Source organism: Sesamum indicum, linkage group LG8, assembly GCF_026168435.1.
Source record: "Sesamum indicum cultivar Baizhima isolate 11 linkage group LG8, ASM2616843v1, whole genome shotgun sequence".
Taxonomy (NCBI): Eukaryota; Viridiplantae; Streptophyta; class Magnoliopsida; order Lamiales; family Pedaliaceae; genus Sesamum; species Sesamum indicum.
The window spans coordinates 1,507,965-1,522,964 of NC_142664.1; the positions used below are offsets into that span (position 1 = coordinate 1,507,965).

Sequence of the window (15,000 nt, forward strand, 5' to 3'; positions counted from 1 at the left end):
TGCTAGAATGTCCTAGCCTATGGTGCCATAGTTGGCTGTTCTTCATGTCCTTCATTTTAATTCCCTGAGAATTGTCTGCAAATACTGGCCCTTCTGTACTATTCACAATATCTGAAGTGTGATTCTTGTTCTTGACATAGGAGTCTTTACTAAGTACATATAATCTCCCTTGTTGCTTACCTACAGCCATTACTTCATTATTGTGAAAGGCATGCACAACGCAGTCATTTTGGGTGAATATTATATGGAAGTTTTCATCTCTACATAGTTTACTGACAAACAATAAGTTATATTTGAAAGCTGGCACATAAAGAACATACTTGAGGATGATGTTATCAGATAGTGGAACACTTCCCACAAAGTTAACTTTCTGTGTATTTTCATGAGGTAACCTGATAATTATTTCATCATTAACAGGTTTCATATATGTAAAAGTTGTTGTATTAGCACATATATGGGCAGAGGCCCCACTGTCAATAATCCATGTATTATTGCATTCATTCATAATATCAATAGAGGTGAGGGCAGTACCTGCATAATCCTCGAGATCAGCCAAATTGGAGCTATGTTGACTGTGGTCTGGGGTTTGGAGGGCCCTTTGTATTTCCATTTTGATGAAAACAGTAATGATTGCAGGCCACTGTCTTCCTTCTTGAGATCAACATTTAAGGCCTTTAGATTGGGAATTTTTCCAGCTTTCTTTCTTTGATCTGTAAGGGCTTATACCATTCTGGAAATCCTTTAAGCTCAAAACATGTATCTTTTAGATGACCAGTCTTCTTGCAATGGTCACAAATCATCATCCTTTTGTCAAGAAGTCCTGTTCTCTTGTTGGAATTTCTGTTCAAGAACTGCTTTCTTGGATCTCCGGTTTGCACAGCCATAATCCCTTCTTTATCTAAGCCAATTGTCCAAGAGTAAACTTCCCTCTGCTTCTCCACTCTCAGTATCATCGAGTAAGCCTTTCGCACAGAAGGTAAGGCATCCATGAGGAGGATTTGGCTCCTCGCATGATCGTACGCATCACTTAATCCAATAAGAAACTGCATAAGTTGATTGGATGCTTCCCTTTCAGCCATTTTCTTGCTTGTTCCGCATGTACATGGAGGCAGTGGGTCGAGACTAGACAACTCATCCCATTATTTCTTCAGTTTTGTAAAATACACAACTACAAAAAGATTTCCTTGAGATATTGAAGTGATCTTTCTTTGTATTTGGTAGAGCAATGGTCCATTGCTCTCACCAAATCTAGCTTCAAGCTCTAGCTATAAGTCTCTAGCAGAAGATGCATACAATGTCCTTGGATATGGAATTCAAAATCCAAGACACTATCATCCAATCATTCTTTTTCCATTGTTCTGTCGTTGCTTTGTCTTCAGCAGGTTCTTGGCAAGATCCATCAATGAAGCCAACCTTTTGTGTAGCTCCCAAAGCAAGCCTTATGGATCTTGCCCATGAAAAATAATTATTTTCGTTCAATGGGACTGTAACAAGACTCATGCCAGGGTGATCGTTCCCTTGAAATCTCCAGTTTTCTGGAATTTTGTTGCTTGCTTCAATGGCATTTTTCTCTCCCATTTTGATATGTGTAAATTTCTTTCTCTTGGTGTGTCAGGGAGATAGAAGAAAGAGGGAAGGTAGGAGGTAAATCTTCAAAAGGTTTTCATGGCTCTGATGCCATGTTGATGTTCTTAAAGCACAGAGAAGAAGAGAGCAAGAAAGCCATTGAAACTGATTATTCAAGATTCAAGAAAAAAACTGTTATCTGCTCTATTTTGCAACTGCGCATATCAACTTTATGTAAAGGAAGAAGAAACCAGTACCTAAAATAACTAACTAACGAATAGTAAGAGTTGCTATTACAAAAAAAATATTTCTTTATGTAAACAACAACTTCCTTTTCTTCCTTCAGCTGATGTCTTCTACATACACCACTGCCTTATGCACTTTCTTCTCTTCAGTCTTTAATCTCTGTACTTGCAAGTTGATTTCTTGCTTCAACACAATTTGAGTAGGTCCCTCTCCATAAGAGCAAGCCAGAGTAACCACGGGAGTGTTGGCGGCAGAGGAGGCAAAACCGAAATGGGAATCGGGCTATGAAATGGCATAGGTGCTCGAGCTAGGAATCGCTGGTACTGAAACTCGAATACTAATAACTTCGAAAACCCAATGATCTGTGATTTCAAACTTTGGTCCCAACAGGAATTGAATCAAAATCGAGACAGTGTAGAAGTCAGAAGCCCGCCGATCCGACCCGACCCGACTTTTAAGTGGCTGATTAGCCATAGGGAAAGTCGGGCTTGTTTTGCATATCACATATATTTAAATTACATTAACACCTTTGAAAATAGATTGAATAATAAAAATATATACTTTTATTTTTCACAAAAATATAAAAATGCACTTTTGAAACTCATTGGTAAAAATTTTTTTCTACATAACAGTCCTTTACAAGTGTATTTATAATTTAAAAAAAAATTGAATATGTTTATATAATTAAATCTAAAATCAGTGGTGTAGATTGTTTTTACTCTTTGTTCAATTTTAGGAATGTGAAGGGTCACCCAGAAGCAAAACTGATTTGCCACGTGAAAGTAGACGATTGGATGGGGTCGCCTGTCCCAAAAATTGAATGTTGTAAAATGATTTCAGATCTTTAGATCAGACCTTAAACAAAAGAGACAACTTATTTTTCTCCTCCTTGTAACAGTGGCTTACGGCGGAGTGTCTGGCGGTGGCGGCGGCGGAACAGGTGGATGGCAAGAAGCAACAAATACACCTCCCTCAACTTCAATGGAATTTTTGAAAAAAAGTTGAACGAGAAGAATCAACCCTCTACCAATAATTCCTCCGCTAAATCATTTGCAAATCAGAGTAATACTGTTTTATCAAACTCACGCATCCATGGTCACATGCTTGTTTTGAGCCGGCCGGCACCCAAACCAATTTCCGTACCTCGGAAGCCTGAAAACAAGGACAAGTGTTCTTCTGTTTCATCTACCTTGCCCCCAGATCAACCCCAAACCGGTTCCCGGTCGGACTGTATTTCTCTCCGTCCACAAGGCCGCACCGGGTCGGGTCCAGTGCTAAATTCGTCTCCCTCTCCGTCTCCTGTGTCTCCCTCGCCTGCTTCTGTGAAGTGTGATCGGTTCGTTCCGCCGCATCTCAGGCCTGGATTTGTGGGCAGAGAGGAGAATCCTGGATCGGAGCTTGCGAAAGGTGGGTCAGGTAGTTTTAAAGTTAAACCAGAGTTTAGAGGGCATCGATCGGGTCAGGTTCAGGATCCAGGGCATTACGGGCTGGTGACGATCGACAGAAGGCCGAAATCTGGAGGTGGATATGAACCCATAACAAGAGATCATGAGCTGCTGGATCTAACTCGTCCCGGTTCAACTGGGACCCGGCCCAGTTCCAGTGTATGATGGTATGTTTCTTTGCTCCTTCACTTGGATAGATTGTATGTTCTTTATGGTGTTCCCCTCCCTGTTCATTTATATTGTGGTGTATATTAGATTGGACGAAATATTTTTTGGAAGATTGTGATTCCGTTTTTGAATTACTACATAATTGTGAGTTTTGCAATCACAATGCTTCTTTCTTCACTGGTGGAACTTTGGAACATGATCTATATTACAACATTTAAAAACTTGAAAAAGAAATATTACTTTTATACTGGAGTCTGGACAAGGATATTTATTGGATTTGGCATCCCATGGCATGGATGAGATTGCTGGAAATTATATTGTTTGAATGTCAGATTTGGTTCTTGTAAAAGACTATAACCTTTATGCTGATGTTTATACCTGTTGGCATTCTTGGTTGCAGATAGAAAACCAAGTATGAGCATGCAAGTTATTGAATTTTTTGCTTAACAAATTGAAATTCTTGAGTTGATCATTTATTTTGTTTTTACTTGTCTCATCGTAGTTGTTGGCTATGCAGCTGAGGATTTGATTAACGATCAATGATCTAATAACTTTTTTTTGGTTATGAACTGGTGCTACAATTTTTCTTCTATGGGTTTTTCCTTTAATTAACATGCAACAACAGTTTTTCTTTTTCAAGCTTCACTAGGACTAGTGAATAAGGCTGTTGGAAGAGGGAAAGTAAATTTCACGACATTAGTATATTGAAGGTCCCTTTAGCTCTATGCACATAAATACTCTCAGCCTAGAATAGTTAAGCGACCTGGTGGTTCCTACAAATGAATTTTTCCTTGGCCACACCTGATATTTGGTTTTTGATGTAATGAATCGAATATCCATGGATAGTTTCATGTTGCCTGTGCAAATAGTGCATCAATGCAGGATTATCCTAGAAATGAATTGACAATTTTCTTGCACCAAAATCAGTTATCTTATTTGATGTTCCATTAATCATTAACACCAAGAGTCTGAGATGGCAATAGAACTGTTTGACCACTCTTACTTTTTAGAGTTTCTTATCTTTTTTCATACTTTTCCATTTTAATCTCCAATTTCTTTTGATTCCTGATGGTTTTGAAATTAAGCTGATTGTTAAGCAGAGTAGCAAGCGTCTGCTGTTGTTTCATTTTAGCTTGTGCCTTTCTGTTTCTAAAAGCAAAAGTATCAATTTATTTGTCATTCTTTTTGTAGTAATTCTATTATCGATCACCTAATAGGGTCATGCTCAGAGTTGTATATGAGGTTTTGTGTGGACCTGACATCTCGTGGCTAGGTTCAACAGTGCCTGCCAATTTATTGCCTCAACCTGCAAGCACAACAAATTTTTGAGACATTTTGGTTGTTTCTTCTTCTATGCATGTTTTACCCTTTTGGGGGCATGGAAGAGGGATTGGAAACCTAGAAATGAAATAACTTAACTAAAAGAATAAAGTAACAATAATAAACCGGCCACCCGGGTCCAAGTTAAAAGGTTCGGAACATTATATTCCTTAATTGGACATAATGAAAAGACTAGGATGAGGCAAAGACTTTATATAGAGAATTATAACCAGTTATTTAACACAACAACCAAAAGAAATAGAATATCTCTGTATATTTCATCTGATGGTGCTTGTTTCAGATTGAGCTCACATCCAATGAACAAATGATCACTAGATATAGGTTATTTTCCAGAGCTTGATAATTTTCTTCTAGTACCCAATGTCTCTAATTGGTATTTTAATATTTCATTGATTTGCTTGAAGTTATGCTCAGTCAAGAATAATCCATTATAAGTGAAAAATGTATGTCTGAGTTCTCAATTAATCCGTCATCCTTCATGCCTTTGCCATATTTCTTTGATTTGACTACTGGTCAAAACTCTTGATATACGGTCCAAAATAGATTCGTATTGTTTTCTTAATGATTCAAATTATCCATTTAATTTTTGGAGATAACCTTCTTCACAACAAGGTGTGTGAATACCTCATGCTTGTGTAGAGGTGGTTGCATCAGTTGCATTCTTCAGCATCTCAGTCATTCAAACATCTTGACTTCCATACTTTAATGGTCAGGGGTTTTATATGGTTGTTTTAGTTGTTAAACCTAAGTTCAGAGGTTGGTTTTGTAATTTATCATAAAATGCTTTTTAAGCTGATATAATTTTCTTCAAAAGATTTAATTGAATTTTTCATCATTCAGTAACCTTTAAATAGTTATAATTATTTTTTAATGATAACTAGCATTTGCCTCATTACTTCTTAATTTATACAAAATGTTAAATTCTTCAAGAGATTCTGGTTCAACTTTATAACAAGCAAAGTTTTTAATCATAGGCAAAATGCATTCTCGAATTTCAAAGAGATTTATTATTTTTTGCTACTCTCTCCTTGGCCAAGGCTCCCTCCATGGATCCCAGTTCATTAAGCCTAGTCCATTTTAACTTTTCCTTTTGAGAAGTTCTTTTCTAAATTGAGTTTATAAGCACTAGTATCACAATTATATAATTAGATAAAAAAGATCAAAATCAAACTAAAAAATTGTTATATTGCTGAAGATGTATTTTAAATTTAGCAAAATCTTTTATTTTCTTGATTTGTTAACTGAATAATTTATCTTTTTTTTTATAACTTTTCATTTTCTTTTATTTTAATGAGACTAAATGATGCTTAAGATCTACCAAAAAAAGATTGATGTCTAAGTGGTGCATTTCTGACTTAAATATTTATATAGATGAGTCGATGTGTGTGAATATTATATATTGTTCTTATTTTTAAGATGATTCATTTATGTGAATTGAAGAAGAAAAAATAATTTATTGAGGTTTTTTATCCCTTCATGGTCCTCGATATTAACTCTAGTTCTCAGTTCAGCGAATCACATACATAGAACATGATGTTTAGTCATTTTACATTCAAAAGAAAAGTGATAAGCTAATTGAAGGGTTAGGTTATTTATAGATCATGATAATTTTTTTACTTAATAAAAAGACATATTGAGTACTTAAACTGACAGTATTGTGCATACACCCCATTTATTATACATATGATTACAAAATATAGCAAGGGCAGATATATTGTATCCAAAGCCCGTTACCGTAGGGTGGTGTAACTGTAATTTCTGAGACAATAAGGGGAGGCTTTGTAATTAGAGCTAACCTTGGGGAATGTCAATGTAGAAAAGGAGGATGAGTCGACAGAATTTTGAATGATATGAAAGTGTAGAATGTTAATTGGTTAGTCAGTGCAAGGAATGCACCAACGGTGAGTACTATGATTTTATTTGCCACTGCTGTATGAGATCCATTTGTACGATCTCGAAGTATATGCTTGCTATGATTTCATTGATGCACTTGTTTGTGAAGACTAATATGCTATTTGCATTCAGTGAATCATTCACATTGTCGTTTGAAACATCATGTTCAGGGGGCATGGTAGGGGTTCCTTTTTTCTTAGTTCAGTTGGTTTTTCTAACTGCTGAATATGTTGCTTTGCTGCATGCTGCATCCTTTAACTATCAAAACTATCCAGAGAATCTAAAGAAGAGAAAAGAACACATTATTTCAATATTTTTAGTCAACGGTTAGGTAGCACTTTTTCTCATTTTATATTATTATCTTTACGAAGTCTAACTTCGACATGTTCTTGTCCAGCATTTCACTAAGCTAACCTCCTTTGGCCACAAGTACAAAAGCACTTCTTAGCTCCATTGGCATGCCGGTGTAACTGATCTCTCAGTGAAGTCTGGTGCGTACTATGAACATTCGGGATTTTCTCTAACTAAAGTTGTCGATGTTCTAGAATATGGTGTCCATTTTGGTAATGAAAGATAGATTCTAATACAAAGGGCTTTTCGACCTTAACACTGTAGGTCTGATACTTGATAAGCATCTTATATTTTGCTTAGTTTTTGTTTCTTTTAAAGCTATGTTAATAAGAAAGATGGTGATGTTGAAATGTAAAATATGCATGTATAATCTATCTTCCTACTGTTTCTCTTGTAAAACTATCGTAAGAGGGGTTATTCAGAAGGGATCATGTGTTCTTCCTATCTGTATTGGAATAGCCTTGTACTTAATGGTTGGTGTGACAGAGTTTCTTTTGTCAAATGGATTTTGCTTGGCTTCCTTTCCTATTTCTACAGAAGAAGTATCTGTGAAGTGGCATCTAACTGCTAATGTAATGATATTCAATAGTTGAACGAAGGATTTGAATTTGAATTTGAGGAAAGGAATAGATTTTGGTATGGTAATTCTGAGTGGATTTAATTGCAATGATTGTAAGTAACTCAGAAATAGATTATCAAGGGCTTTGTACCTCAAAATAAAGTCTGTAGTTTTGTATTTTTAATTATAAATTTAAAATTTTTATTTGCAAGTTTGAATCAATTTAAGATGCAACGGGTTCCAGCCTCCTTCACCTTCCAATTAGAAACTGTTTGAACCGTCTGAACCAAATCACAGGAATATTTTTGTATGGTTTATTTTTCAAATCCTAATTTTAGACTTAAAGTAAAATTGCATTGTATTATTGGTTTGTTTTAATTTAGAGCATAAAAAATCGAGCTGCATTACAAAGCTCATTTTCGTAAAATTTATATTTAAGACTTCATACAAAAAATATAAAAATATGTTTAATTCTTTAAATCTGTTCAAATTTTTAAGCCCATTTGATAACTGCCTTAATTTTTCATTCATTTTTCCTCTATTTTTTTTCTCTCTTACCGTCTTCTTTGTTTTGTCTTTTTGCTTTTGATCTCTGTTGTCTCTAAAAACCGACCATTGACTTTTGTTGGATTAAGTGTTTCCTTATTGAATTACTATATGTGTTCTTATATTTTAATTTATTTAAAGTTATAGAGTGTGTTGGTGGTTTATGATGCATAATGTTGGTCTTTCTTACTTTCTACATAAAAAGACTTATTTGATTTTTATTTATTATGTTTTATTTCTATTATAAGTATTAAAACCGTCCAACTGTCCAAAATCGCACTTTTCATTTTTACTTTAAAAGTGACAATTAAAAAATTATTTCATAAAATCATTAATCACAATTGATATGAAAATAGCATTAAAAATTTGAAATCGCATCTTGACCACCCCTACCAATGGTTATATCTTTTAGTATCTGGTGATTGTCAAAAAAAATAGTTAGGTTACTAGCAAATTCACTAGTTATTAAGTAGTACAAAAATATTGTTCCCACAAAAATTTAATGAACTAATTATAAAAAATATGACCAATTCTTAATTATTTGAATGACTGAAAATTGTGAGATGAATTACTGCCTACTAAGAAAAATTAAGAAGAATAAAAGAAAAAATGAGTTGTAGAAAATTCACAATTGAATAAAATGCTAAGCCTATAGGTCGCTTAACAGTTGAACGAGTATCAAATTAATTAATGGACATATGAAAAAGAAATTATAGATTAATCAAAAGCAAATTCAACTGGTTGTCTATTTCCCAAAAGTTTTACAAAAAATGATCATGATTTACAAGTCTAAAATAAAGGAAGAAAAACTCAAAAATCACAATTTAGATGAATTTGGCTTCAACAGTTGTCACTCCCAGACTTCTCTAATAATCCTCTCGCTTTTTCTCTCAATTCCTATGTTTTCTCCACTTGGAGGCGCTTTCCTACATTTTTCCACGTGCCTTTTATACTGATGTTCCTTGAGAGTGGTAGGAAAGGAAACTAATTTTAATTCAACTCAAACTCTTCTTTACTCATAAAAACTCCTAGAATTCCACAAATATCGACCAAGAACAAGAATAAAATAACAAAAGACTTTTCTAATATTTAACTAAAGGTAAGGCTTCACTAGTGATATCCCTAGTATGAGGGACTTTATGACGGGCTTCCTTTTAAAGAAGTAGGGTCTTCTTGGCTAGTTGTTGGTGAGGGTTTACAAAACTAGTCAAACCCTGCAGAGAATTTAGTCTTGCACGAGACATGCCTAAGCAGCTAAGCAACAAACCTAGTAGTTGCTAAGACCAGTCACAGGAATATATCGCTAAAAATCAGAGAAAGGTTGCTTTTAGGGGTGATCTTCCGGAATAGGAATGATCCTTAGGGAGTGAAGCAACCTCTTCTCTTTGCGGGACTCCTTCTTAGGGTGTGAAAGCATGGAAACGGCTTCTCGCTGAAGGATGTGTTCAAGTTGCTTCTTTTCCACTTTCATCTGAGGCCAATAAAATCAAGCGTCGAGCAACGTCATTGTTCGATGCTGACGGGGATGTCCTACCTAGCTAGTATTGTGACACTCCTTAAACAAGTCTTTAATGGTCCTTTTCTCTAGTCAATTAGCTTTAATTTAATTTGAAGTTGGAGGAATCCATTACAACAATTCGAATTCATCACCTTCTTCCAACATCAACCCCTTTCATTGCAATTCTCCCCTTTTCAACTCAAACCAACATGGCATAAGGAATGTACCATCAAAATGTAAGTAGAGATGGACTTCATAGTGTCAATTCACACAAACCACACCCTAGTGCAATTATCACAGTAATCTTTTTTAAGTCAAAAGCAATGATAGCTAAGACCCTCTCTTTGGATTCACTCAATTCACTCAAAAGTTATAAAGGATGAACAAGAACTCTCAAGTCATAACATGAAAAAATTTTACCACTGGCTTGCTCTTCTACCACATCTCCACCACCAAATAGTGAATTAGGTGCAAGAATAAAAGGATTTTGTTTTAGTTGTAATGGGCCTTAGGTGAGGGTTGGTAAAAATTAAAAAGAAAAAGGTTCTTTCGGTTAAATTAATTATAGGACATCACATGCATAAAGAGATTCATCCATACTCATGAAACCTCCCCACACCTATTATTACATTGTCCTCAATGTAAAATTATTTTAGGGTAAGAAGAATATAAGAAAAGAAAATAAAGTTTAGAAAAGAACTAGCGACAGGAGGAAAAAGGGATAACAATCGGGATAGAAAATAAGAGAAAAGAAAATAGGAAAGAAAGAAAGATAAAAGCGAAAAGAGAAGATAAAGTGAAGAAATGGATGGGTGTTTGGTGACTGGACTAGAAATAGTGCCCAACCGTGAAGCTGGGTGGCGATCGATTGTGAAGAGGTGAAAACAACGAGAAATGGAGTATGGTTAGTGGTGGGGACGACTAGACTGAGTTTGCGATTTGGGTGTGTGAGGGATGACAGGTCTAAGTGGAACGATGTTGCCAGTAGATCTAGATAGACGAAGAGCAAGGCAACCACTAATGGTGGCACGATGGCGATTGGGCTTACGTGGAATAGTTACGAGGCGATGGATTTGGAGCAAATGAGTGCGGCAACTAGGGCTTCACTTGTATAGAGGCATGAGCGGTGATTAGGGCCAATTATATGATGTATTTTTCTGTTGACACCCTATATTCTTATGATATGATGCTTGTTCTTGAGTGTATTTGTGATATTTTTGGTGCTTTTATGGAAAGAATGAGAGTTGCAAGAAAATAACTAAATGTAGAAAAAGAAAATATTCCAGTAGCACCGCTACCAAAATAACCCGTGACTCACTGGTTATCAGAAATCTGAGTGATAGAAACTAGCTTCACTATAACCCGTGACCCACGGGTTATCAGACGTGCAATAGGCGGATTTACCTAATTTGATTGATGATGAAAATTATATTTTTGAGCAACTTATTTCATTATATATATTTTGAGAAATTTGGTAAGAATAGGATTAGGAAGGAAAGAAAAAGGATTTGATAGTATGTGGATTATTTTCCTCTCATACCATAATTAGGAACTAGTATAAAAGGGAGAATGAGATGAAGAAAAATGATGACTTTTTGGATGGAGAATTGAGAAGTCAACATCAAAGCACGAGGAGAAAACGAGTGGAGTAAGAACTAGCGCCAGAGTGACAGATCGTTCACGCCTAACTTTCGACTCCATGAATTTTTCTATATTTTTCTCTTTTGTGTTTGATATAGTTGGGATGAACTGATTTATTATTTGCTAAGGCTTTTGGGAAGTTTAATTAAAACAATGTTCTAAGTATTTTTATCAGACTAAATCTACATCTTTGTTTTTATATGTCTACAAATTATTGTGCTTGTTCTTATAATTTGAGAGTTGATTATCTCTTAGATTGAATTAATTATGGTGATGAACTGGAAGGGAATTTGGCATAGTGAATAAGTAATTTGTAGTGTGAATTGAATGATATATTGATAATCATAGGCATCATCTGGTTGCATAAGTTGTTCCTAGATCTTAATGCATTATTGTCACGAGTTTTAAATTGGATAAATCCACTATTTCCTTGATAATAATAGGTTTGGTATAGCTCGAGAGAGTATATCAAATTAACTTGGGAAGAACCTAAATATATGAACACACTTGCTCGTTCGATTAATCTGTTAAATTTTGAATTCATTGTATTAATCAGGTGGACCTATAGCCTTAGCATTTTTCTCATTCCTAAATCTTCTCCAACACGTTCATTTGATTTATTTTAGTTAATAGCTATTTTTTCGTAGTCATAATTTGATTCTCGATCATCTAAATAATAGTTGAATAGTCATAGTTTTGGTAATTATTTCATTTAAATCCTCGTGGGATTGATATTTATATAGTACTTGATAGCTAGTATACGTACTTGCTAGTGACCTATACATATTTTGGTAATCAAGCGAAACTACAATTGGTCATGGTCAGCAATGGTCGATGGCAATTGTGGCAGTTTTTTGGTTGGAAACGACATGGTAGTAGTGGTGGGCAATCTTTTGAGACCCGGACCGATCATCAAACCAGAAAATTTAGTGGGTTACGAGTTATTGGTTCAACCATAGGTCGAATCGTGGTCGAATCGGTGACATTTTATATATGAATAATTAATATTTTCTGTAATATGTTCTTATAATTAAGTAACATAAAATATATATGTAATAGCCTAATACAACAAATATAGCATAAAAATACAAGAAATTCAAATAATAAAAGCCAAGCCACACCGAAAATACAAGTTCCAAAACATCAAGAAAAGCTAATAAGCGTCCAACACTAATGTCTTAATACACTAATTATTTCAATTATCCAAATCATAAAAAGATAGCCCAATCAACATTGTCTAATTCAAATTGCACATAAAATTTTGAAGTCATAGTGTCACACAATATATTTTTAAATTGCTCCTTAACCATGCATCATCTCCCAAAAAGGCGCCACTAAAATTGCTACTACCCTCTCCAACTCCAACAAAGACATCATGCAAGTTATCCCCGAGGTTAAACTGGTCAAAATCTGAAAAGTCTATGTCATCATCAATCTCCAGGTCCTCTACATCCTCAATATCTTCAATATAATCAGCTCTATCTATATTTATATAATAAATGAGTATAATATATCAATGTTCAAATATTTCTTATACTTTTTAGTACTCTTTTCTCAAATATAATGCATGCAAACCTTCTCGACACTGACGTTGTCTTTTTCCATTATTGGAGGATCTAATTGTACATATAGCATATTGTCAATGTCTTCATAATTAAGAAATGGCTCTTTCTCATGATCAACAATCCAAAAATTGATTTTATCAATACTTTCATAATTTATAGGATCATAACTTTCTGCTTTCCTAAACCACCTAAAATTTTTATAAAGTTGGAATATCAATTTGCTAATTATATAACAAAAGAAGAAGCATCATAAAAATTTAATGATCTAATTGTTACCTATCCTTCAACTTCAAGTTATAGTGAATATAAACCAAATCATTTAGCCTTTGATGCTCCAACCTATTTCTCTTTTTTATGTGTATGCAAGGCAAAAACACTCCAGTTCCTCTCACATCTTGATGAGGTACTTGTTTGGCCAAGAGTTCGAATTGCCAATTGTTGAAGACTAGGTGCACTTGCGCCAAACAATTTCCACCATTCGTCAATGTGAAAAAAAATAATGTATAAATAATCAATCAAATAGAGAAAAAAAAATAATTAACTTAGATAGAGTGGAAAAAAGAAAAATTACTAGGTTGAGTATTCTTGCTAGTCTCAAGAGCAAGTTCTTGTCCAAAACTCTCTAATCGATCTCGAAACAATCTAGTCTCATGTAACAATTTTGACCTGCTACCTATTCCTTTGGTGGTGATTACTTCTAGAACACCATTCAAACCTCTGGTTTTTGACAAAATGATGTTTGCTCATATTGAAAAGCTGGATTAAACCACTAAGCTACAACATGTATGTCTTTCCTTAACTGCCTATCCCAAGGACTCTTGATGATGGTTTGTATACGACTTATACAACCTCTTCTTGGTCTTGAAAAGATTCTTAATTCCCTTGCGTGCTCGATACATCCCTTCCTACACATATCCTATTGAAGGATTTAATCCCCATCAACAATTTTTAAAAGACGCATCAAAGGCTCCATGATCTTTACAATTATCAAACAATCATTCCAAAACTTATTATCCAACACAATTGCAATAATTTCCTTTATCTTCCTCTCTCTTGCAAGTCTTAAATTAACAAACTCTTTAAAAATGACTAAAGCCTTCAAATCATGCATATGATGATAAACATTATACAGTACAGTAAAAGTAGTACCAAATCTTGTCTCACCTAGACGAAATATTTATGTCCAATCCTTTCTTTTTCTCAACTAAGACAACCAATATATATGATTGTATACAAATCTTGTCACTTGAGATCTTTTTTCACAATTCAACAACATGATCTAATTTTGCTATATCATCCATAACTAACTAATAGATTTATAATGATCTTGTACCTTTCTTCCCGCTGCAGCATAGTTAGCTCCATTATTGGTGACCATATGTACCACATTAGGTGGACCAACCCATTCAATAACTTCTTGAAATTAAAAAGTGCTCGTGCATCTTTCACAATACCAGAAGCATCAACTGATTTCCAAAAAAATATTCCACGAGGACAATATATAAGAAAATTAATCAATGTTCGATCACTATTATCAGTCCAACCATCACTTATAATTGTGCATTCACATTATGCCCAAATACTCCTAATGTTATCAATCCACAATTGAACTTCCTTCTTGGCATCCTTTAAAAGAGGAAGTCGAAGTTCATGGTAAGTGGGAACCTTATACCCTGGCCCTATTGCAACTGCAGCATCAAACATACGTTGAAAGTATCTAGAATTGCAAGCATTAATAAGAATGTGTCTATCATAGAACAACTCGGCTATTTCCATATGAGCTTTCTAATTGTTTCCTTACATGTAAGGACACTTTTTATGGTAGGTTTAGATCCTAGGTAGTCCTTGGAGCAAAAAAGTAATCAACTTTGCTTGATTGCCTACATATTTTTCTTTTTCCCGCACTAGGCTGTCATTTTCTTTCCTGATTTCTTGCCTTTCTATTTCTTCAATATCATCATATTTGGCAATGTTATCCCTTTCTATGGCATGAGAACCGTAGGGATCATTAGTAACATATTTTTATCGACTTTCTTTTTTCTTTTCAACAATTTAAAGCTTGCTCCATCTGATATCTCTCATCCGAAGGCACTTTTGGACATACTCTAATATCTCCTTTCTTCCCTACCAAATGTTGTTTCATTCTATTTATGCCACTAGCTATTGACACCTTTCCACAAT

At 34.7% G+C, this 15,000-nt stretch overlaps 1 protein-coding gene across 1 annotated transcript; it reads left to right on the top strand.

Annotated features, from left to right (window-relative positions):
- Window positions 1-2,756: 2,756 nt before the first annotated feature.
- Window positions 2,757-7,531, top strand: LOC105167384 (proteophosphoglycan-like protein). The gene is made up of 2 exons (XM_011087076.3): window positions 2,757-3,424; window positions 7,057-7,531. The coding sequence occupies exon 1, from the start codon at window positions 2,757-2,759 to the stop codon at window positions 3,420-3,422; it is 666 nt and encodes a 221-aa protein (XP_011085378.1). The 3' UTR covers window positions 3,423-3,424; window positions 7,057-7,531.
- Window positions 7,532-15,000: the final 7,469 nt, after the last annotated feature.

Coding starts and splice junctions, on each gene's coding strand:
- LOC105167384 (XM_011087076.3), top strand. CDS start 2,757: ATGGCAAGAAGCAACAAATACACCTCCCTCAACTTCAATGGAATTTTT.